The sequence below is a fragment of the Idiotropiscis lumnitzeri genome, chromosome 12, assembly GCF_059441095.1.
Source record: "Idiotropiscis lumnitzeri isolate Australia: NSW breed Sydney's pygmy pipehorse chromosome 12, RoL_Ilum_1.0, whole genome shotgun sequence".
Classification (NCBI taxonomy): domain Eukaryota; kingdom Metazoa; phylum Chordata; class Actinopteri; order Syngnathiformes; family Syngnathidae; genus Idiotropiscis; species Idiotropiscis lumnitzeri.
Genome location: NC_142402.1, coordinates 16324306 through 16346641, shown reverse-complemented (window position 1 = coordinate 16346641; position 22336 = coordinate 16324306). Strand labels below are relative to the sequence as shown.

The 22336-nt window shown below is 40.3% G+C and overlaps 1 protein-coding gene across 4 annotated transcripts in view; it reads left to right on the top strand.

The window, feature by feature from the left end:
* Positions 1-18171, top strand: part of st3gal3b (ST3 beta-galactoside alpha-2,3-sialyltransferase 3b) — a 34011-nt gene extending 15840 nt beyond the window's left edge. For 3 of the 4 annotated variants that reach the window (XM_088311584.1, XM_088311583.1, XM_088311582.1), the window contains 6 exons: positions 1173-1236; positions 1325-1420; positions 2100-2286; positions 10455-10601; positions 12276-12422; positions 14010-18171. In XM_088311584.1, the coding sequence (XP_088167710.1) occupies positions 1173-1236; positions 1325-1420; positions 2100-2286; positions 10455-10601; positions 12276-12422; positions 14010-14099 (731 nt within the window). In that variant the 3' untranslated portion in view covers positions 14100-18171. Of the gene's footprint in view, positions 1-1172; positions 1237-1324; positions 1421-2099; positions 2287-10454; positions 10602-10693; positions 10929-12275; positions 12423-14009 lie in introns of those variants that run through there. The other variant, XM_088311585.1, reaches the window with a different exon arrangement.
* Positions 18172-22336: the final 4165 nt, after the last annotated feature.

The window sequence follows — 22336 nt, the reverse complement described above, 5'->3', positions numbered from 1 at the left end:
GCGGCCTAAAATAATGTCGAGGCACCCTGAGTTCTTTTATAGTATTAAACAATATATATATATATTTTCTTTTCATTTATTTTTTTTTTTAACTTTGATTTGTGACATAAACTACACAACTTTGCTTGCTCTGCTAACAAACAATGCAAAATTCCATAGACGGGCTAACGATTAGCATAAGTGACGGTGTTATAAAAGTTTAAACAATGCATATTTGAACAGAAAATGCAACCACAAATGTAGATAAATACAACAATGCTCACAAGGATCGTCTTTATCCTCTGCAAAGAATGATGAACATTTCTGCAGCTTGCAGGTGTATTAAATTTAGCAGACGGAGCACAATGTCCATATCATTTTGGCTAAAACTGTTGAGGTCATTACAGTATTTTTTTCAGTACATTTATTAAAAATACATGAAATATTTTTGGGTGGTGTGAGATTGACGTGCTTTTGACATTTTCTATTCACATCATCGGCAAATTGAAATCAGTGCTTTGAGTTACAAATGCATCCAATGAATGAATTTAAATCGTATCTCCAGGCGCCACTGTCGTCTCAACTGTGATCGATATTCAGATATGAATGATTGGAAGAACCTCAAGAATGAGAGGCCTAAACATGGTCAGGAGGAGAGGTGATACATTGACCGCGGACTGCCGAAAGCACGACACTTGCACAATACGCCGTCGAACATGGCAGGAATGCGCGCTATGACTAAACATCCTCGTTCCTCACCCTGCCATCGCAGAGGGGTTCTCGCCATGCAGGGAGATGAGGCTCAATATCGCCCACTTAACTCGCGCGTGTTTGAAAACAGCATTCCTCTTTGAGTGCTTTTATGGAGGGTTCCTATATACGCCCACATTCCTTTCTGAACCCTGCATGGCGTTGGTTGTCTTCTCGCTTCACGCGTCTCCAGAACACAACGCGGCTCCACAAAAATGACTCCCATCGCATCTATTTTCTGAGGGTTGATTTGGTCACTCCTTATCTGCGAATTGAATAAACGGAGAGAGGTGTTGTCTGCTCAAACTGTAGTGCTATGTGAAGGCCTTTTGGCAGTTTGTTGAGACTTTTGAGGCAGTGAACCAAGTTTCATCTGCTGGTCCAGATAATATGCACCGTTTGTTTTTGTATTCATGATTGATTGATTTTTATTTCCTCCACAGAGAGAATCATAGACAGCATTTTAACTACAACCAAAAACTTTGGATTAGGAGATGAACTGGACAGGTAAACTAATCGCAATAAATGAATAAATAATTGTTTTGTTTTTTTTTCATTTATTGTCGGCTTCTAATTCTTGCCTTCTGCATTTTAGTCTCAGCTGTAAAAAATGCATCATTGTGGGCAACGGAGGTATCCTGTCCAACAAGTCTCTGGGATCACGTATCGATGACTATGATGTCGTGGTCAGGTGAGACGTGCTTCTATTTATTACCTTGGACACTATCTCATTTTGCAGTATTTTATTTTTCCTTCTTTCAAATAATAGTTCAATAAAAAATAGTTGAACTGTATGGATGTTAGGGCTGGGTATCAATTTAAAATTTTTAAAATCGTTTCAATGCACAAATGCCCGATTCAATCAAAGATTTCACGCAGTATCAATTTGACTTTTGTTTGGAAGGCTTTCTCAGAACTAATGCTGCAATTAGTACAAACCTCTTTCTGTAACTAGGTGCATTGGTAAAAATATGAATATATTAATATTAAGAATTGATGCCAATGCTGTTACATTAATCGTGTACGTTATATTTTACGTGACAATACATGCTGATGCGGTTTTCCGCCATTTTGTTTTGATCCACAAGATCAATGACAAAATCTCGCATGACGCGTGAAGTCATGTATGGGGAAAAAGACATTATTAAAAGTTTCAATATAGTTTTTAAAATTATTTTATTTGATTTTATTTAAATCCCGCTCTAATAGATGACCATACAAAATATCTTTAAAAATCAGGGCATGTGCACGTGGTAAATATGTAAGTGCTAATCTAATAATGCTAGTGATTGAAAATATTAAAATATTAGCTGATGGCAACTGACTATTCCGGTCGAAAACTCACATTGACATATTTCATTGTGTTGCAGATTGAATGAAGCCCCGGTGGCTGGTTATGGCAAGGATGTAGGGACCAAAACTACAATGAGAATTACCTACCCAGAGGGAGCGATTCAGAAGCCGGAACACTACGAAAAGGATTCCCTTTTTGTTTTTACTGCTTTCAAACCGCTGGACTTCAAGTGGCTGAGACAGATGGTCTTTAAGGAGAGACTGGTAAGAACATAATTGAGAAATGTATACGTTTGCCTTTCCGCCATTAGATGTGAAATGGGCTTTAGAAGCAATGATACACCTCACAAACGATTAATTGACTGGGGTTATTTCACTCGCTTTATTAATATTTATTTCCAATCATGTCTTGTTAGACCAGCACCTCACAGATTTATGCCGCTTGAGTTGTTTGAGTAACAGCGTCACGGTCTCTCTTTGGCAAAATATAGCAGCTTAACCTCCGATTACATTCTGTACATTCCTTCACTGGGAAATACTTGCGAGGACATCATGAATGTTAATTGTGGAGAGGTTTTAGATGGTTTAAATTCTCAAAGAGCCGATGAGGGAGGCCTTTCTCTACTCTCTAATAGCAGCTGATTTTTCACTTTTAATTCTGTCAGGTATTTCGATCGTATGAGATCTGTGCAACGCTCTAACATATTGTGTCCTAATCTCTTTTGAATATAAAAGTCAATTTACTTTTATCTCCTCCCTATTCACGGTCACTCGAAAGCTGTCAGCAACATTCCAAGTATGTCTAAAACTGAGATTATTTCAGTGGACAATGGGGCACTTATAAAAGCCTCAAATTAGAATTGTATATTTGATTCCGTCCAATAAAAAAAAATAATAATAATGTTCTACCTTGACAGGCAGAAAAAAAAAATGAGCCTTTGGGACCTTTTTCCAAAACAAAACTTGTTGCTGCGGCAACAATGTCTGTTTACAACTCAAAGTTGTATTTTTTATTTTTTTTTTTTTTAGTCTTAGCGCTTCTTTCAAAGCAATTTTAGCCTTGTCAAAAGGTTTTTATCCAGGCTTTATTCAATCTGATTTACACCTAACACTCGCTAATACGTTGGAAACATAAACACGAGGAGATGCTATTGTGTGTATGCACGTGTCCTGCACACATTTCTAGCAGTGATGCATAACTTGTGAGGCACCTCGCACACGGGCCAAAATGCCGTGCAGCGAGTGGGGTTCTGTAACTAGTTCTCATGAGCGGCCAATGGTCGCCCGCTGCTTTTGCCGGCAACGTTACAGATATAACCGCCAATAGAAAAGTGTGCATGCGCTTTAACATAGTTCTTGTATTTAAAATTAGTGAGTGCGAATCTGCTTTGACAATCGCACTATGTTTTTGTGGTTCAATGAGATGCGTTTTCCTCTCAAAATATTTCGCTTCAATAGCATTCGGCCGCCTTGCTCAATGTGCATCGTGCCATAGCATATTCGGAACCATTTTTGCTTTAATAAAATTTCTTCAAAGGGTTTAGAGGGTGAGTCTCGGAATGTGTAAAGTATACTCCCCGTCAAATGCCAACTAGCATCCCTCCATTTGCTCTTTTCATTTTGCCTTTCCGAGAGAAAGCTTTCATGTATCTTTGGACCGCTTTACAACAGTCAATTCTTCAGTTTTTTATTTTCTTTGCAAAACCTTTAGAATAACAGCTAGAGGGGATGTGTGGGGCCTTTTCAATCTCTACAGTGCTTATGAAAGCGAGTGCGGGCCTCAATATATATATTTTTTTAATAAGAATAATGCATGCAGCATAATGCAGCGTCCTCGCCATTGTCTCACTTCGCCGCTGGTCAGCGAGCTTGCCTCTGCTGTGGCATCGTCTCGGATGACTTAACAAAATGAGGATTTCTGAGGCAATTATACAATCTTTTGTTCAGTGTGACCCCCCCTGCCCAGCCCATCACCACGTTCGCTCGCATTGACTTATATAGATTTAAAAAAACAATTTTTAAAAATGAATTACTCCTTCACTGGTCTTTGTTTTTACAACCCGACAAGCCTGTTGCCTACTGATGCTCGACATATTTTTCATTCCGCTGTGTAGTCTCACGCCACGTGTGCTGCAGCGGGGTTGATTGCTGTTTACATGCTGCGCTCAAATACGAGAAAGATAACAATCACCAAAATCGTGTTTGGCTATTTTCGATGTTCAGCCTAAACCTCGATGCGCATTTGTGGTTCATGCATCGAAAGCCGCAGTTGTTTGTATACATGGAAATATTTTCGAAAAGGAAACAGTGGAGGGTATACAGCCCGCAGTAAACGCTTGGTTTGAAAGGGAAGGCTTTGTGTTCTGTCACTCCGGTCTGTTTGTACCCTGTGAGCTCCCCACAGACCTGAAACATACAACAGAGATGGAGAATATTCAGCGAGGATCGTACTTTGAGCGCCATAGAAGATATAACTGCTTATATTTATAAGTTAAATATAGATTTTGCCCATAATTAAAGGGGAAGTCAACCCCAAAATTTTCTTGACATGAATATGTTATATGCAGGCCCACTAGTCGAAACGTGCCATTCTGATGAATATTCCGTTTGCGGATCATGAGTTAAGTATCAAAATCAACCTGTTTTTAGCCATCTCAGGGGGCGGCCATTTTGTCATTTCTGTCGACTGAAAATGACATCACAGTTGCTCAGGGCTCAAGCTATCAACAAATCAAGGCTCAGCTTCGGAGAACAAAGTCAAATGATTAAGTATTTGAGGATACGTGCCCACCTTGTCAAATATTTCTTTTGCGCTGCTGCACTCCATCCCCGTGCATTTCGATTTCTTGATATGTTTAGATGCATCTTGTGGAATACATTTTCCTTGCAAGCATGTTTTTTTTTTGTTTTTTTTTTTGACAAATTGGCCCACACAAGCCCAGCCCTGACAACTTCCTAACTGCTCTAATTGTGTTTGTGCCTACTTCAAAGTTGACGCTTTTGGTTTTAAATCCACTCCACCTCTGTGGTTGGACCACGCCATGGTAAACATCACCTCATTCAACCACATCCTCAGACGGCGATTGCAAATTATACGATGCTGGCTTGTCAAGGAATTATCGAGCATCTTCTTTATGTCACTTATGCCATCAGTTTATTCCGGACAATGCCGCAAATTACATTTGAGAATTCCAAACCTTCAAAAATCATTTTTGCGGTGTTGCGCGAAAAGTTGCTTTGGATTTGTTCGCACGTTTTCTTCATCTATGGTTTTCTTATTGGCGTCCTTTCGAAATGGACGTCAACTTGGTCGTAGCATTAAGTTGAAGTTTTTTGTTAAATTTTAATCCAATGTAGGACACATTTTACTTTTCATGAGAAATATTATTTATTTTATTTTATCCTTTTTTTTTTATAGTTCAGTTATATTTAACTTTAAAGTGCAAATGCATTTGCATACATTATTTAAGAAAGGTTTGTTAAAAAAATAGCAGCAATTCATGTTTAAATTACATGCAATACAATTTAATTGAATATATTTAAGAGCACTGTGAATGTTTTAACCTGCCCATAATGCTGCTGCGGTTTCGAATTGGTCTCTATTTTTGATGAACACTTTACACTGTTTTGTTTTTGGTCATTAAGATGGTATGTTGATCGCTAAATATTTTTTGAGGGGGTTAAAAAAATATTTTTGTGTAGTGCATGTATGAATCGCAGATGTTGGAGTTGAATTTGAAAGGAATCGAATTCCCATTGTGACTTGCTGCCCATTTTCCATTTTAGTCACTCACTCACTTTAGCCTTCATTCCCATAAGACGCGTTTGATCCCCCACTTCTGCTGGTTTATACGAGGTCTCCTCGCCCTTTGACGATATCGTTGCAGTCATCCCGAGCATTAAGATCTTTAGTGATGATTTCTATGGCCGTGATTTTTTTTCCCTTACAAATAAACTGAACGCTTGTAAATCCTGCGTTCTAAGTTGACATGAAGAGACTGAAACTTGGAATGGTATTAAAGAGGGATTGAAACCAATTAGGGTGCACTTCAACAAAGTCGGGCGACATTTACGAGACGAAAGGATGATCAAGACTACGATCTGTTTTTAAAGTACCAACATGGACCAATCAATTTGATGTTCTCGGGTTGCTATGACAATGACAAACACAATTCCGGCTTCTTGGGATTCAATTTCAGCTGTAAACTTTAGTTTTGATAATTCAAAATATAATTATGTTGCAGCCACTATTTTTTTTTTTACTTTATTTTTAATGCTCTGAGGACAAACTTCATGTATTCAGTAATCCAAGACAAATAAGTTCAACGGTTAAACTTAAAACACAATCATCAATACATAAATATACAGTCTAAAAAGTTAAGAATGCAAAGCTGCAGTGATTAGTCATCTAACGTTTTTCATTAGATTACAAAAAATATGTTTTAAAGCAAAATCTCCGCCTCAAGCATTGCTGGGGTCATTTTATTTTGGGTTTCTACAGTCGCATGCATCACTTCGCGTTGGAATGAATTTCCCCGCAACGAGTTTGGGATTATTTCTCGTTTAACAAACATGATAAAGTGCAATGTGTACCACAACGGCACGGCCACATTCGTCAACGGAGAGAAATGGGTCGATGTTGGCTAATTTAATACAGCTTCCCATTTCTAGTTAGAATGAATTATAAGACAAAAGTGACAGATAAATCTGGAGAAAGTGAAGATGACAACCCTAAGTGGAGAAAAATCATACTTGCACCTTACTGTATTTATTAATAATGCAAAATTTTCATTTTATCTGATTTAAGTGAAAAATTTTCCTCATCCCAAAAATGCACATGTTGCTGTTTTGGCCCAGCGCAACTATTGATATGCAGCAGCGACTACAAAAAAAAAAAAAAAAACCTGTCATGAGGAGACCTCATTATTCATTCCAACATGAAGTCTTAGTTGTGGAGACGAGAGCATTCGGTATTGTTTGGATTACTTTTCCACCTCATTGACTCCTAATAGCAGGACTCTTATACATTTTTGGAATCGTGTTGATGTTACCATGGATTCATTTTAATGAAGTCGCTGAACATAAGCAATCAGCTCTTAAAACGCTTACCACCACAATATTCAGTTTAGATTTATTTTCTAAATAATTAAAAAACAATTGCCTGTAATTTGCCAGGCCCGACACTACTTACTTATTGAGTATTTTGTGACCACAATTACTTTTTTTTTTTTTTTTTTTTTTTCAACAAAGATTTCCCCAATCAAGACAATTTCTCCCACGGGAGAGAAAGTCAACTTTGCGGCTGAGCGCAAGTGAAAGTGGAACGTTTCGCATTTTCGTTCTGCAAAGCGAGTGTTGTAGTTTTCCATCTTACTTTGCAATTCCCAGCTTGTTTTAACAGGTGCTTTCCTGAAAAGCAGCCACATGCACATACTGACAAAATGTCCACGGCCCATTTCACAATAAACAAATGCAGGACAAGTGGGAAAAAAAAAAAAAAAGATTTCCTGTCCGAAAGCATCTCCAGCTCCGGCTACAGCGACATGCTTCCGTCCACCTTTGGAGCATGTGTGTCAAGACTGAATGTTCTTGAGGCACTTTTTTTTTTTTTTGCAGCTTCCTGTTCTGGCTGTGTTCAAACGCCAGTGGCGCAGCAGTGTTTCTCTTGTCTAACACACTCACACAGGGGTAAGCAGTCATGCTAAGTGGAAGCAACATCCTGTTCCCTGGAGGCTATTTGCGAAAGCTTTTTTTTTTTTTTTTTGACTGCTACTCCAACTGGCCTCGCTACTTCTATTCAGTCTTCCACAAGCGCACAACTTGCATTTAACCTTTTTAACTCTGAATACAGTGGTGCCTTGACTTGCGATCTCAATTGTTTCTGAGACGATGCATTGCTGTTCATTTCCAAAAATGGCGATTAGCCCAGAAATTTTCACTCGAGGAACCCCCTCAATTCCAGCATTTTTCTGGAATTTGACTGATTTTGCAAGACCAACAGAATATTGTGTTCTAATGCTTTAAAAACATGACGCTTTAAAAAAAAAAAGGCTAAGACGTATAAATACGTCTTTGGGAGGCGGGGACTACATTTTTGAAAACATATATGTTTTATGGATTGAATGAGTCAATCAGCACCTCAATTTATGTGGATACCTCTACCTATGCTCACTTCAACCTCTGAAAATATCACAAGGATCAAAACTTCCATGACTCATTTATAAGAAAATAAGTAAATGATCATTTTACATGCATTTTCTGTCCTGCCAGATTTGGTTCCTTTGAAAAGTCCCCAAGATATGAACACATCGCTCATGTCTGTAAATTATTTATCGCTTCCTCCTTTTTAAAGCTTCTCGTCAGGATGGAACCGACAAATCTACTTTTCGACAATTATACCTTAAAATTGATTCCTCTGCAAAAAGCGTCTTTTGGCTTCATCAACATGGATGCGGTGAACTAGCAGTAGATCCTCAAACAGTGTAGAAATATTATCCTGAAGATCGCTTTCAAAATAGGCAATATTCAATTAAATTAATGAAAGCTTAAATAATTATATAAAAAATAAATATGCAAGTAAATCAATTAAATTGATTTAATTTAAATCATTAAATAAAACACATTTATGTTACATAAAACACTTAACGCCAATCCATCTACGACATCATCGATTAATCATTGTCTGCTCGACTATCACTCCCTTAACGTCGTTCAACTTGTGGCGTCTTGAAGTGTCTCGAAAGCGCTGTGAGAAAGTACTCGCGGGCCTGGAATTAAAGTTTGTGAAGCTCATCAAAGAGAAATCCACCACGTCACATTGCTCGATGTCGGGTCATTGCTGTGCAATGTGAGGGTGTGTATTGTGTGTGTGTGTGTGTGCGTGTGCGCGCGTCGTCTAGCTCGTCTCTGTCCGAGTATAAAGGTAAAGTCTTTATTCTGCGTAACCAAGTCGTATACACATCCACACATTGCTAAATAGATTTCTGGCAAACACAAGCTGTGTTGACAGGAGAGATGAGCTGTTGTTCCTGTCGCAGCTTGCCAAGAGAACAGAACTGGGCCTCCGTTCAAAAAGAGCCGCCACTGTTGTTGAATCCAGCAGACTTGTTTGCCGCTGCCAACACACACGCATGCACACACGCACGACAAGCACACGGTCATGCAGGGAGATATCAAAGGTAACCGAGCAAGCGCTATTTGAACAGGTGATTCCCATTTACATCTTATGATCCGGCCCGCTTTATTCCTTTTGGGAAGTCGCACTATTGGCCGAGTCAATCACGCACTGCTGGTTTGTTGTTTGGGTCATTTTGTTTGTCGTACGACAATCTTTCGAGCGGGTTCTGTGCGGTTTTGTCGAAATGACTGAGGGAGCGAGAGTGAGGGCATTTCATTGTGTTGAGTTATTCGGTTCGGCCTGTCTGTCTAACTGGCGTCCCAAGCACCTAATGATGATTGCTTTGTGTTAAAAAAAAAAAAAAAAAAAAAGTCTTGGTCTCTACAATGCCCTCAGGTCAAGGTGTGATTTGAATCACTTCCTTTGAAATGCCATATTCAACCTTTGATGTCAGTCCAGGTTAAAGATTCAACAGTACACGAGGAACAAACGTAGGAATATATTCAAATTTGTCATTCCTGTTGTGTCGTTGATTGCACATTAAAGTCATTTGCCAATCAAGAGAAACATTTTTGCCACAGATATTCATTTACATCCTTGGAAGTTACAGCTTGCTTCATCTGGTTTGCTGCAGTCTTGAGTCGAAGTTCGGTGAATCGTTCCTCGGTCAACGCAAACACAGGTTGCCCCCGTTTCCCTCACTCGCTGATTGTCAATCATCAATCTGACGAGGGATGAGTTACCGTTTTTGGTTCCCGAACGATTTTTGTTGGTGCTACTACGCACAGATTAACGTGAAATTAAACGTTTCGTTCACAAAGCGCGTCTTTCTTTCTCGTGACTACAGGAGTGGAAAAGTTGACGATTTTCCAAGGCGCACTTAAACGCAGCAGTGCGTGCACGTGATGATGTCACCCACGGCACTCACTCACAAGTGCATGCGAATTAATCATGTTTCTATTTTTCATGTCAGTGAAATGGCCAAAACGTAGCGAGCATTACGTAATGCGTCGGGTGCGTTCAAATTATTAATTTGAGCTCAATTATTGTCTTTATTCCTGCATACGTTTTTTTTTTTTTTTTTTTTTTTTAAATCTTTATTCTTACTTCTGTTGTTGATTGCATAAAACTTAGCTGCGGGGATTTTATTATTTCATAAATTAACATTTATTACCACAAAGAAAAATATTGAATATTGGTACAGGTATCAATTTGCAGGTACCGGGAATCAGAACCGTACCGGTTCAACTATGGAGAAAAAAAAAAAAATAATATTTTTTTTTCCTTTCTCTCTGTTGTGCCTTGCTCCCCTCAGCGAGGTACCGAGGGTTTTTGGAAGTCGGTGGCCCAGCACGTCCCTCGCGAGCCCAGCGAGATGAGAATCCTCAACCCTTATTTCATGCAGGAGGCTTCCTTCCAGTTCATCGGCCTGCCCTTTAACAACGGCATCATGGGAAAAGGGGTAAGTGGCATGCAGGCACACACTTGCAGCTTTGTGACAAGCCAGCGTTAAGCTTGGAAATTGGCTTATAATTTTCCTCATCTTCGTGGAAGGACCGAATCAGGAATTTGTTTCGGATCACAGGGAAGAGACAAAGTATCCACCTTCTTAAAGTGATTGAGAGTTGGCAGTCGTTGCAACGCAAAATGCTCCCACCTGGCTCGTAAGTTATCTTTGAAGGGGTGGGAGAAAAGGAATACACGTGAATGAATCAAGATGCATTTTTTTTTTTTTCATTCATTCATCAGGAAAACTGGTGATCATTACTACAACTTGGAGTACAGTAAATTCTAACCGGAAATGTTTGCCAAATATTTGAAGTTTTACTCGCAGTTTTAAGTGCTCTGTTCTTCACTTTTTGCTGCCTTCCCTGAAGGTAAAGAAGAAACGAGTGAAGCGGAAAATGTTGTGTTCACCACGACCAAGACTTTTACGATAATTCCAACACCTGTGGGTTGATAGTAAATGATACCATATTTGACTTAAATATGCATTTATAGTCCCTGTAAAGTAAAAAATAAATCTTCTAAATTTAACACGCCACAGAAGAATGTTGTGAACAACTCTGGAAAATTGAAGAATTAAAAATAAATAAATGAATAAAAATGAAATTCTTTCCGTCGCTCTCTAACCGTGCGGCCTTGGTCCTGTCGACCCGTAGTCCCAGAAGTAATTTCTTTCAGCGCTGTTTTGCCAAGCTATCTTGTGCCATGCTCACCTGCTGCAACGAGCTGTGCGATGCGGATCTTTTTTTTTTTTTCCTCACCAAGACAACGAGGCACTCTTCAAGCGGCCTCGTCGGCTCGAACAGCAGAATTTATTCCAATGGGATTTCCGTTTATTGGAATTCATTTTCTAGCATTGCTCCAGTGAATATCCTCCATTAGATGGTTGATTGATGTGCTTGACCCCTGCATCAGACGCCTCTTTGCATGTGTGTGTGTAGCCGGAAAGTAAAGCGGGACCCGTTCGACGTGAATATCACCCGGGCACAAGCATGTGGGGCTCTCGGAACACCCCCTCCATGAACCCAACATGTGTTCACCATGTGGGCATCTGCCGAGAGTGTGTGTTTCTGCTCATTTCTATTAGCACATTTGTATTTCTGCGAATCGTTGCGTTGGTTTTCTACTCGGGTCTTTTTTTTTTTTTTTTTTTTTTTTCTGGCCCTCAAGCCCTCTTTCAGCTCTCCTTTTGACCATCATACTGTATGTTTATGTAAGTGGGAATGAATGAGTAGCTTGATTGGTTATACCAATGTGTGTGAATTAATCTGTATTAGAGCACACAGTAGGGGGTCGGCCAGCTGCTTGTTCAGGTCCACCTACCCCGAGGGCGGCAAATCAGGGTAATGATTTAAATGGGACCTCCCTCCACTCTTTCTTCTTTAAACAAAACACACACACACACAATCTGTAACCCCCCCCCCCCTGCCTCGATTTGCGGCAGCCCAAGGCGATAAGGAAGCGCATTTCATGCCTGTAGATCACCGTGTCATCGACGGGGTATCAGGTAATAGTTAATGTCCGAGTCGTCGAAGTTTATTTAGTAGTGCCGGAGAATTGAACGAGAAGCCGAGTGAGGAGAAATTAAAAATGAGGACTGATCCCGATCTTCTTTATGTCTTTGCAACAGAACATTCCAACTTTAGGCACGGTTGCCATAACGATGGCGCTGCATAACTGTGATGAGGTGGCGGTGGCCGGCTTCGGCTATGATATGAACGCGCCCCACGCACCCCTCCACTATTACGAGGCCGTCAAGATGTCTGCTATCAAGGAGGTGAGTGTTAAGGCCCCCCCCCAACCCTTAAGCCGTTATCTTTATCTTGCCCCTCCCCCTTTTTACTTGTTTGGGAAGATGACGACAAAAGGGCAAAAAAAAAAACAATCCCCCTAAGAAATGGAAAGGTGCTCGATCCGCTACGTCATCACTTGGTGCCTTTTTGAAAGGCTACTGTGCAAAGTCAAGTGGAATGTCTAATGCAACTTCATGAATGGAACAAACGGTCAAATACAAAATGAGAACACTCACAAGGAGCTGCGACCCAGACGCTCACATTGAACTACAACCGGCCAAACTTGATTTCAGATCACGACGGGGCTCGGCCACGCCCCTTCGAGGCGCACAAATATTGAAGTGCGTTAAGCACATTTTCTATTGTATATTACCAACTTATTTTTCTTAGGTTCTCGCTCGTGCTCGCTTCTATACGATGCAGTTAATTGAAAACACATTTTGAATTTTAGATGTCGACATTTACAATATTAATCTTTAAAAATGATTTCAGTTTAATTTTCCGTGTTCCATTTTGCTCTTGGTTTATTGCAGTCGTGAGTTAATTAATTTCTTTGTCAGTGGGGTATAATTTCTCAGGCAAATGTTTGGGGGCAAAAGTAGAAAAATGAATTAAAAAAAAAAATAAATGCGTAAAGAGTTTGTACAAGTGTCCAAATTCTCCACATGGAATTCCCTCGGTTATCGCTCAACGTATGGCCACTCTGAATCAGCGTCTCCGCTCGTCCCAAGCGTTTACACTGAGAAGCAGCGCAAGCGGAGTGTTGACGTGCGTAAACCATAAAGCCCCGTTTGCCGATAACCTTCGTCTAAACTCCCCGTGAGCTGTTTGCGTTCATTATCATCTTCATCAGCGCTGTCATCATCAGCCATTCATTGTTGGCCGTGTGGCGCACTTGACTTCTGCTGTTCCGTGCGCTTGTTTGGTCTTCTGAGCCCAGATAATCAAGTTGATAAAGCAAGAGTCTGTTTCCCATCAGGGTGCGTGCGTTTCAAGAGCGCTGATCGTTTGACAAACGGCACCAAAATCCACTGATGACTTTTTGTTTAAAAAAAAAAAAAAAGGGGGGGGGGTGAACCTTTACAGTTGTACCTTGACTTACATGTGACCTGGGATACAAGCTTCAGCTTCGTCAGATTTATTTATTCATTTTTTTTTCTCCTCCTCTGACTTGCATGAGATGGCGGTACCGAACTTTGACCATTGGGTCAATCTTAAATTCAGCATAGTATCTAAAAGATTAAGTGATGATCAAACTAATTATTCCGCGACCCTCGTAAGGAGAAGTGGTACAGAAAATGCATGGATGGCTATTCGTTCCACTCAACTCAATTTTCAACAAGGAACATTGAAGCAGATTTTTTTTTTTTAATTATTGGCTATCTGTTAAAGTGTTTATTTCATTCCCAGTTGACGGTGGAATCGTAAAAAAAAAAAAAAATCGAATTATGTATTGTGTATTGACGCAATAAACAAACAGCATCAATGTTTTGCGGCGGGCCGAATGCTTCAACTCCACACTGGTGAATTTTCTTTAAATACTTTTTCTGTTTTTTTTCTGATTCCCTCAGTCATGGACGCACAACATATCCAAGGAGAAAGAGTTCCTGCGCAAGTTAGTGAAAGCCAATGTCATCTCGGACCTCACCAACGGCATCTGAGCATTTTGGCTTCTATTCTCCTTCCCTTCGGACTACTGCACAGGAAGCCAGGGAAAGAGCAAAAGACCCCCCCCCCCCCTTAAAGTCTCCAGGTGGCCTCCACATTTTGGGGGCGGGGTCCATATCGAAGGAGATTACGTCGTTTTAAAAAAAAAAAAAAAAAAAAAAGAAATGGTGACGTGCACACACGCGTGCCTTCTGAACCAAAGACGCCGACCGATTGCAGTACGAGGCAACACGGAAGCGGGGGTGGCCGACTCGATCCGCTCACTTCCTGTCTGATGCGCCGACACTTGAGCGTTTTTACCGATACAATCTCCGGTGTGGCACCTATGACGTGACCAGCAGAAGGCGGGACAAAAGCGGAGATGGTGCAGGGACGGGCCAAGTATTAGCAGTGCCAAATGTACCTCGAACAGGGGAAGGGTGGCGCTCCTTTCCTTTTTTTTTTTTGCTGCCTGAATGTATTCACTTTCCTCCCATTTTTACTTTTTAACGAGCTGCTGCGGCAGCATCCTCACCTTCTCAGCCTCCCCCCCCCCCCCCCCCCCCATTTCGCTCCTGTCCATTTTCACTCAAGCAGTTCGCACGAGTTTGCGGATCCTCCAGAAGGCCCCGTCTTTATTTGACATCCAGTGGCGATGAAGATTTAAGTTTGATTGAACAAAAACGTGTGCGATGGCATTTTCTTTTTAAGTGCATTTCAATCCTGGTTTACCAAGTTTTATTTATCGGATTCTCTAATGCGGTGTTTCCCAACCTGTTTTTTTTTTTTTTTGCGTCAAAGCACATATTCAGAAAAATCTCACAGCACACTACCAAATTAAAAAAAGTTTTTTTTTTTTTACCATTTAGTAGTTAATTAATTAAATAATAATCAAATAATTTTCTGAGTCAGTAGAGGTTCTGCTATGACCACGTAATTTGTACTCACATGCATAAGTGTTAAAAATATAATTTTCTTTTGATCATGGAAGGCCACTGTAGTTCTCAACTAAATATGTGGTTGCAGGCTGATTTTTCTTTTTTTTTTCCTTTTTTTTTTGTGCTACGATTAGGAAAAAAAAAACTCCCCACACCAAATGAAAAATATCACTCGTTTGTTTGCAATATTGACCAAAATCAATATCATTTTGACTGCTACACTGCTACATTTAAATCTCATTGTATACCACCCCCCCAAAAAAAAAGTTAGTTTGCTTGCTAATTTATACAGACTGAAGCATATATACTTTGACTTTCACTGTTACATTTGGGGGGCGAGGGGTCAAATTCGAAATATTTGGCCATTTAAGGCAACCATGGTGATCACACCTAAGTCAGTTCCCAAGTTGATTTCATTTTGACTGCTGCACTGTTCATCTTATTTATTTTTTTTTAATCTCACAGCACACCACCAAAAAAAAAAAAATAATAATAATAATTGACCATTTAAGGCCACCGTCGTTCTCACCTAATTCAGTTGCCAGGCTGAAATCAATTTCATTTTGACTGCTAAACTGTTTACATTATTTTTTTTTTTTTTTACATCTCACAGCACACTCCCCCCCAAAAAAAACGAACCCCAAAAAAATGTGACCATTTAAGGCCAACGTAGTTCTCACCTAATTCAGTTGCCAGGCTGAAATCAATTTCATTTTGACTGCTAAACTGTTTACATTATTATTATTTTTTTTACATCTCACAGCACACTCCCCCCCCCCAAAAAAAAACGAACCCCAAAAAATTTGACCATTTAAGGCCAACGTAGTTCTCACCTTTGCCAGCGTCCCAGTAAATGAAGATCGAAATCACTAATTTACCCCACCAAATCGGATCAGTTCCCGTGACAAAGTGGTTGGGAATCACTGCTAATGAGTGAAACGAGGAGAGGTCATTTCGCAAGATCAATCAATCTTGTTCAGCTCATCATGCCTGTTAGGTGAACGCCGATCGCTTTCATCTCTTGTGTGCGCGTGTGTGTGTGTGTGCGTTTTACTTGACGAGCGCGACGGGCCCGTTCTGCCCGCATGGCCTCGTCCCGGGTTGGGTGGGACTTGAATGTTGAATGGTCTTCCATCCTCCCCGTTGTTGCAGCTCTCGCCGTGCTTCAGAAATTGGTGACACCTTTTGATTGTTGACAAATAGATGTATATTGTTTTCGTTATTTATTTAGTTACTGAGACCCAACGTTTGGATCACAGGCAGGCCTGCTTTTTCTTTTCTTGTCGAGTTCCGAGGAAACCCGAATCCGTTTTGACTTGACCGTGCGTGCTTCCTCCGAGATTGCGGCAATTTGTGTCCGGGAATGATTTTTTTTTTTTTTTGTTTGTTTGTCTCGAGCCCTTCGTTTGCATCTTCTTTTCCAAATCACTTTTGTCTATTTTCATACTGCTACGTGTACTATATCGATATAACGCAATCAGCAATCTCAAGGCGGGAATGTCCAAATATCTGTTCGCTTGCCAACATACGAATGACATAATCCATTTTGGTATCGGTTTCAAGCTTTGTGATTTTTTTTTTTTTTTCTCACTCTCAGGTGGCTTTTCACCTCTTCTTTGTATCTGCTCGTCCTCTGGAAGTGCATACTTACTGTAAAGGCTCGGATCCCACGTTACTCAGAGGGGGTCGCGGTTTGAGAACTCCTAGTAGGCGCTCGCACTGCCTTACATTTCATCTCGTGGCAACTGTAATGAGGTGAAGCTCCGCTGATCCACTCTGAGCCGTCAGCTGCACGTCATTTGGGAGATTTGGGTCCACTCCATTGTAGTTCTGCTGTGTTGTGTGTGCGCGTGCATCTGTAGATCCAGTTTAGGAATACTCACTTGAAGACACTGGTTGTCTTTTTTTTTTTTTTTTTTTTTCCCCCAAGCCTTTTATCCATGGGCGACACTCTGCATCGTCACTTTCCACTTGCTACTGCTGTAAAAACACAACGTAGACGACTCACGGAAAGGGCCACTTGGCATCCAAGTGTCCTTGGAAGTTGTGTGGCTTTTGCCATTCAGTCCTGGGAAAAAAAAAGAAAAAAAAAAAGTTGGACGTGCATTCAGAAGTTGAGAAGTGAAAGTCAAGATCACTTGCGGGAGGTTCTTAGTGCATTTTTGGTTCACCTCGAAATAAACCCCAACTTTTTGTGAGTAGTTTAATTGCTTCCCTTGGGTACTGATCGCCACTTTTTTTTTTTTTTTAAACTTCAAATGTGCTCATCTGGATGCATTTCATTTTAAAGGAGACAAATTACAATACAAACATTTGATCAAAATCCTTCAACTGACACTAAATTTTTGTTGAAATTATTTTAGCTCCTGCTGCGACAATAATGGCAACTACAGCGTTTGTTACCATGACGACCCTTTATGGAGCTTTAAGATCCAACCCCATTTTTTATTCAGAGGAGGCAACGCTTCGTCGTCAAAATTCCTCAGACGAATTTACGGAAATGTGGAAATTTCACACTAAATTGGTGGGCGACTATTTTTATACAAGGCTCGGTATATCGTAATATGTCCCCATTAAATTGAAAGGAAGCAATTTTAGTCCAAGTTGGCTTTAGACAAGCTTGCGAGAGTAGTTACTGAAAAATTGGCTCGTGGGCTTCTTGATGGACTTGTGGAGTTAAACGATTGCCAATCTCAAGTCTGACACATTTTGTCAATTTCACTTTCAAACACACCTCCGAGTGTTTGGACTGGTGTCCTTGAACGCACCAGCAGGAAGTGTTTGGTCCCTTCTGACATCTGCAGCATTACACGTTGACGTTGTGCCACTTTGGCATCATTAAACATCACACTTGGTCTGGCAGTTCTTTTGACGATAAACAGATTTTCAGTTGAAGTGCTGCACTAGTTTTTTTTGTTTTTTTTTTTCTCTCCGCCCCTCCCCAGGCAGTTGTCGTTCAGGTGGACCGGGCCCAAATCTCCTTGATGAAGTCGAATGTATTCAATCAGACATGATTTTATTTTGACTTTTTTTTTTTTTTTTCAGCATCATCAATGGCAAGTGATCAAAATGAAGGTGTTACTTTCTTTTTCAATCCAAGTGTAAATTGCTTTCTGCAACTCAATAAAAAAAAAAGGTTTGTAATGGATTACGTTTGTGATTCTGGGAATTGTCAAGATGAACCGTTGCTTGCCTGCATAGATGTATAGGCTCGGAGAAGACGTTGGATAATTTTATTAACATCGTTGGGTATTAATTGGCAATTAATTTTATTTTACGGCAGAGGAGCAAACTTTTTTTTTTTATTTATACACCAGAACAATGTTGAATACATTTTTGATTTAAGGTTATTTTCAATGCAGGGTGGAAAAAAAACTGCTTTTCTTTGTAAAATGCCACACAACTTTGAAATTTTGCATGCTACTAATTAATTGGATTTAATTTAAAGTTTAGCAATTATTTAATAAGAAAAATATTACGAAAATGTATAAATACACAAACCGATTTTAAGAAGGAAAAAAAAGTTGATACCAGCAAGTCTTCTTAAAAACAGAAAAATAATAAATCATTATCTCACGGGGGTCTTAAGTTTCTGATCGGGGTGCAGAGTGATCCGTGTGACAAATTACAGACACCATAAATGCTGAAAAAATTTAATTATCATGCAAAAAAAAAAATGGAAAGAAGCCTAGATGGTCCTCGTCAACCTTCTTTGACCTATGCCTGACCTCCTTCCTTAATTTTATTGTGATCCCCTCCTTATGCATATATGTTTCAAGTGAAGCTCTAAAAAAAAAAAAAAAAAAAGTACCAACACCTGAAAAATGAAGCAAACTGTTTTGCTGTTAAGAGGGTGAGAGACCTCCCAAAAAGTCACGCCTCAAAGTTCTGGTTCCTCAACAGCTTTCCCAGCTCCACTGGGTGGGATCGAGAGGCGGCTGCAGTGGGAGGATATTCGCCACCTGGGACCTCCTGGAGGCGACGGGCCGGACGGCCGGCCGACTGTTGTTCCAGCAGACGGACGTACGAACGAGCCTGCACCTCTTCAGCTGGCGGGCCTTTTATTCTGTGCGACAGGTTCCCAGCCACGCCTCCTTTCAGAAGACTTGGGAGGAAGAGGCCACGACCCCCAGGCTTGAAACTGAACTCCTTTGGAGGAGAGGTAAAAAAAAAAAAAAAGAAAATTCAGTTTTCTCTACATAATGTTTGGCAGTCCGTAAATGACTGTAAGTAAAAGTATCGTAGTCTATGTCACGGGTCGCCATTTTGGTCCTATCCTCAACGTATTTGATGTTCCCCTCCTCCAACACACCTGATTCAAATGAGCAGCTCATCAGCAGACTCTGCAGAAGCCTGATCATGTAAATCACATGTTTTGGAGGAGGGAAACAAAACAAGCAGGATGGGTGCCCTCGAGGACCGGATATGGTCAATATAGTTTACAATCCAGTGTTCAGCTGAAGCAGACGAAAAATAACTTTTTTTTTTTTAACGGAGATAAACTGACTTTAATATTGTAACATAACAACAATATTGCTGCAATTCTAATATCGTGATATCGCTGGGATTGTTGCATCCCTAATATACGTATATACATATACAATTACACTCAAGACTATTCAGAGTACAGTTTTTTTTCTATAGTCTTCAACGATTGTAAAATATTTTTGGGCATAGGAGGAGGACAACTCCATGTGGAGCATAATGGCCTTAAGAATCTTTAAAGAGCTCTCCATACCCCTTGTAGGAGGAACTTCAATCCAGATTGTCAGCCTATCTGGTCCAACATCAGCCACCCCTGCCCTCAAAAATATTCTTCTGGATGAATGGACAAAAGTTCCCACGGAAAAAAGAGGAGCTGCAAAGGGGTACTCACCAGTGGGGTGGCAGGGGGGGGTGCTTGTATGGTGCTGATTTTTTTTTTTAAACTATCAGTTGCTCATTCTATAGAAACCGAAACAAAACACATCCCACAATTGGCCTGAAATTCTCGACAAAGTTATGCAAGGGTTTCGCATTCTATGTAAAATCTGTGACGTGTGTGTGTGTGTGTGTGTGTGTGTTGTGCTCGTATGAGGCGACTGTACAAACATTGTCACGCTCCAGAGCCTCGAACGACACTTAACAAGTTCATCGCTCACCGTGATGGATGATGTTGACTCACTTGTTACATGTTGTGGCCTCCGCCGCAACTGGACCGCCGCGCCATTCCTTTGAGCGTATTTTTAGCCTTACGCTGTAGCTGATAGCGCAGACCACGGACTTCGGATTGAACCAAAAAAAAATATTGTAATGCAAGGCAGTCATGAGGCAAGACTGTGTTCTTATTGACGTTTATGCGCTACTAGTGCTACTAGTGATGCGCTAGATATTAACTAGTAGAATTGTATGATTGATACTAGCTAACATCCTTGCTAGCTAGACACCTTTAGGTCCTCACTAGTCAGACAATTCAACGACCTCGTAGAACAACTAGCGTGCACTAGTAGAACAAAAACAACGATCCGATTGAAGTCAAACTGCTCACTAGTTGACATCTTTGCGCTGGTGCTACTATCAGTTCGTCAACTAATTTGATTTTATGACCACTACATCCACTTAAACTACTCGTACGAGTCAAGCGCTAGATAAAATGTTATAATGTCACTTTGGTAGCACGTGGTTGCCTCACTGACAAATAAATACTCAAATGTGTTCCATGCATGTATTTAATATTCAGTTTAAGGTCCATTCATTAATAATTATTTATTTATTTATTTTAGTCGACTCCAGTTTAGCGTCGGTGGTTTATCCCGTCATTTATTTATTTATTTATTTATTCATTTTAGTCAACTCCAGTATGGCGTCAGTGGTTTTATCCCGTCTTAATCAGCAAAAAAAAAAAAAAAATTACTGTAGCGTTTTTTTTTAAATTTATTATAATACATGTGTTCAATGCGCGTAGTATCTGTGTAGTGTGATGTCCCAAATGCGTTTTTATCGCCCGCACCAAACATCAATAGCTTGTTTCTCTCCCCTTTCACCTGCTCCTGTTGCTTTGGAGCCCATCTTATTATCTGACCGTACATTCCTGCATGTCACCCGCTCATTGTTGTCACGGCCACTATTAATAGAGGCGCAGAACGGGGATCCTCCCTGCATTTGTCTCTGCCTTTTGCGAGGTGAGTGGGCCCTCGCTAGAAAGGTGTTTACCCAGCTTTTGTGCGCGGCGGGCCTGCGGTGTTTGTCATGCAGGGAGTGCCTCGTCGTTGTGTGGAAGGTGGAGAGCAGACTGGCGCAGGCCTACATTTTAGCCCAAATTCCAAGAAATAATTCCTTTGTGAAATTCTTTTCATTTACTCCCCAAATTTGTTCTGTTCATTTTGTCGCGTTCCTAATGTGAATGTTAAGAAAAAAATAATACGAATCTAAGAATAATGTAATGTAATTGAGTAATATTTCTGAATGAATTCAGCCACAGGTTTAATTTTATTTTTTATTTATTTATTTTTTGAAACGCCATAGCTATAAATCATAATGCTTGGTAAAATCATCCGTATTGCGCAACCTTTTATGAGTCAAGTTAAAAAAAAAATAAATAAAAAAATAAATCCCTGTATCTCAAAGACCTGACATGGTTAAAAAAATGATTTTTGAAACCAGTGTCAAAAATATCTCATTAGAATTACCGAATGTCCACTGTTATGTTCCTTTTGCCATTTAGTGAAAGAGCGTTTAATTTTTATTTTGGGATGTCACAATTTGCCACAATCAGTGGTGCTTAACTGGTGGGTTGCGGCCCAAAAGTGGATCGTGTACCCGTTTTGGGTAGCTCGCTGACGGCTAGGAAAAAAAATGACATGCATTTTATGTTTTTATTTGTTTGTTTGTTTGTTTTCTCCAGAACAGTACTGAGGCGTTCCAAGTTCCCACGTAGAACATACAATATTGGGTAAGCGTCAGGAAATGTTTCTCATTTGTGCTCTATCATGAGCTACTCAGTAAACAAATTCAATGCCGCTTAGATTTTGGTAGTATGTCAAATTACGTTTAAAAATGGAACAAAGGCTAAATGAAGAGGAAATTATTCAACTAAAAACAATCTGATCAGTAGAACTTTAACATTTCGTCCACTTAATGTCCACACAGGTGAATCTGACGAACGCGGAGGATTTTTTTTTTTCGGGGGGGCGTGAACGCCCCACGCTGATCCTCAATGCCAATCACTCCCCATCCATGCCTGCCTCTCTTTCTTCTCTCTCCTCCCCCCTGAGGAACAACAAGACACACGAGCTATGCGTGCGCGAGGGGAGTGAGGGAGAAGTCACAACAGC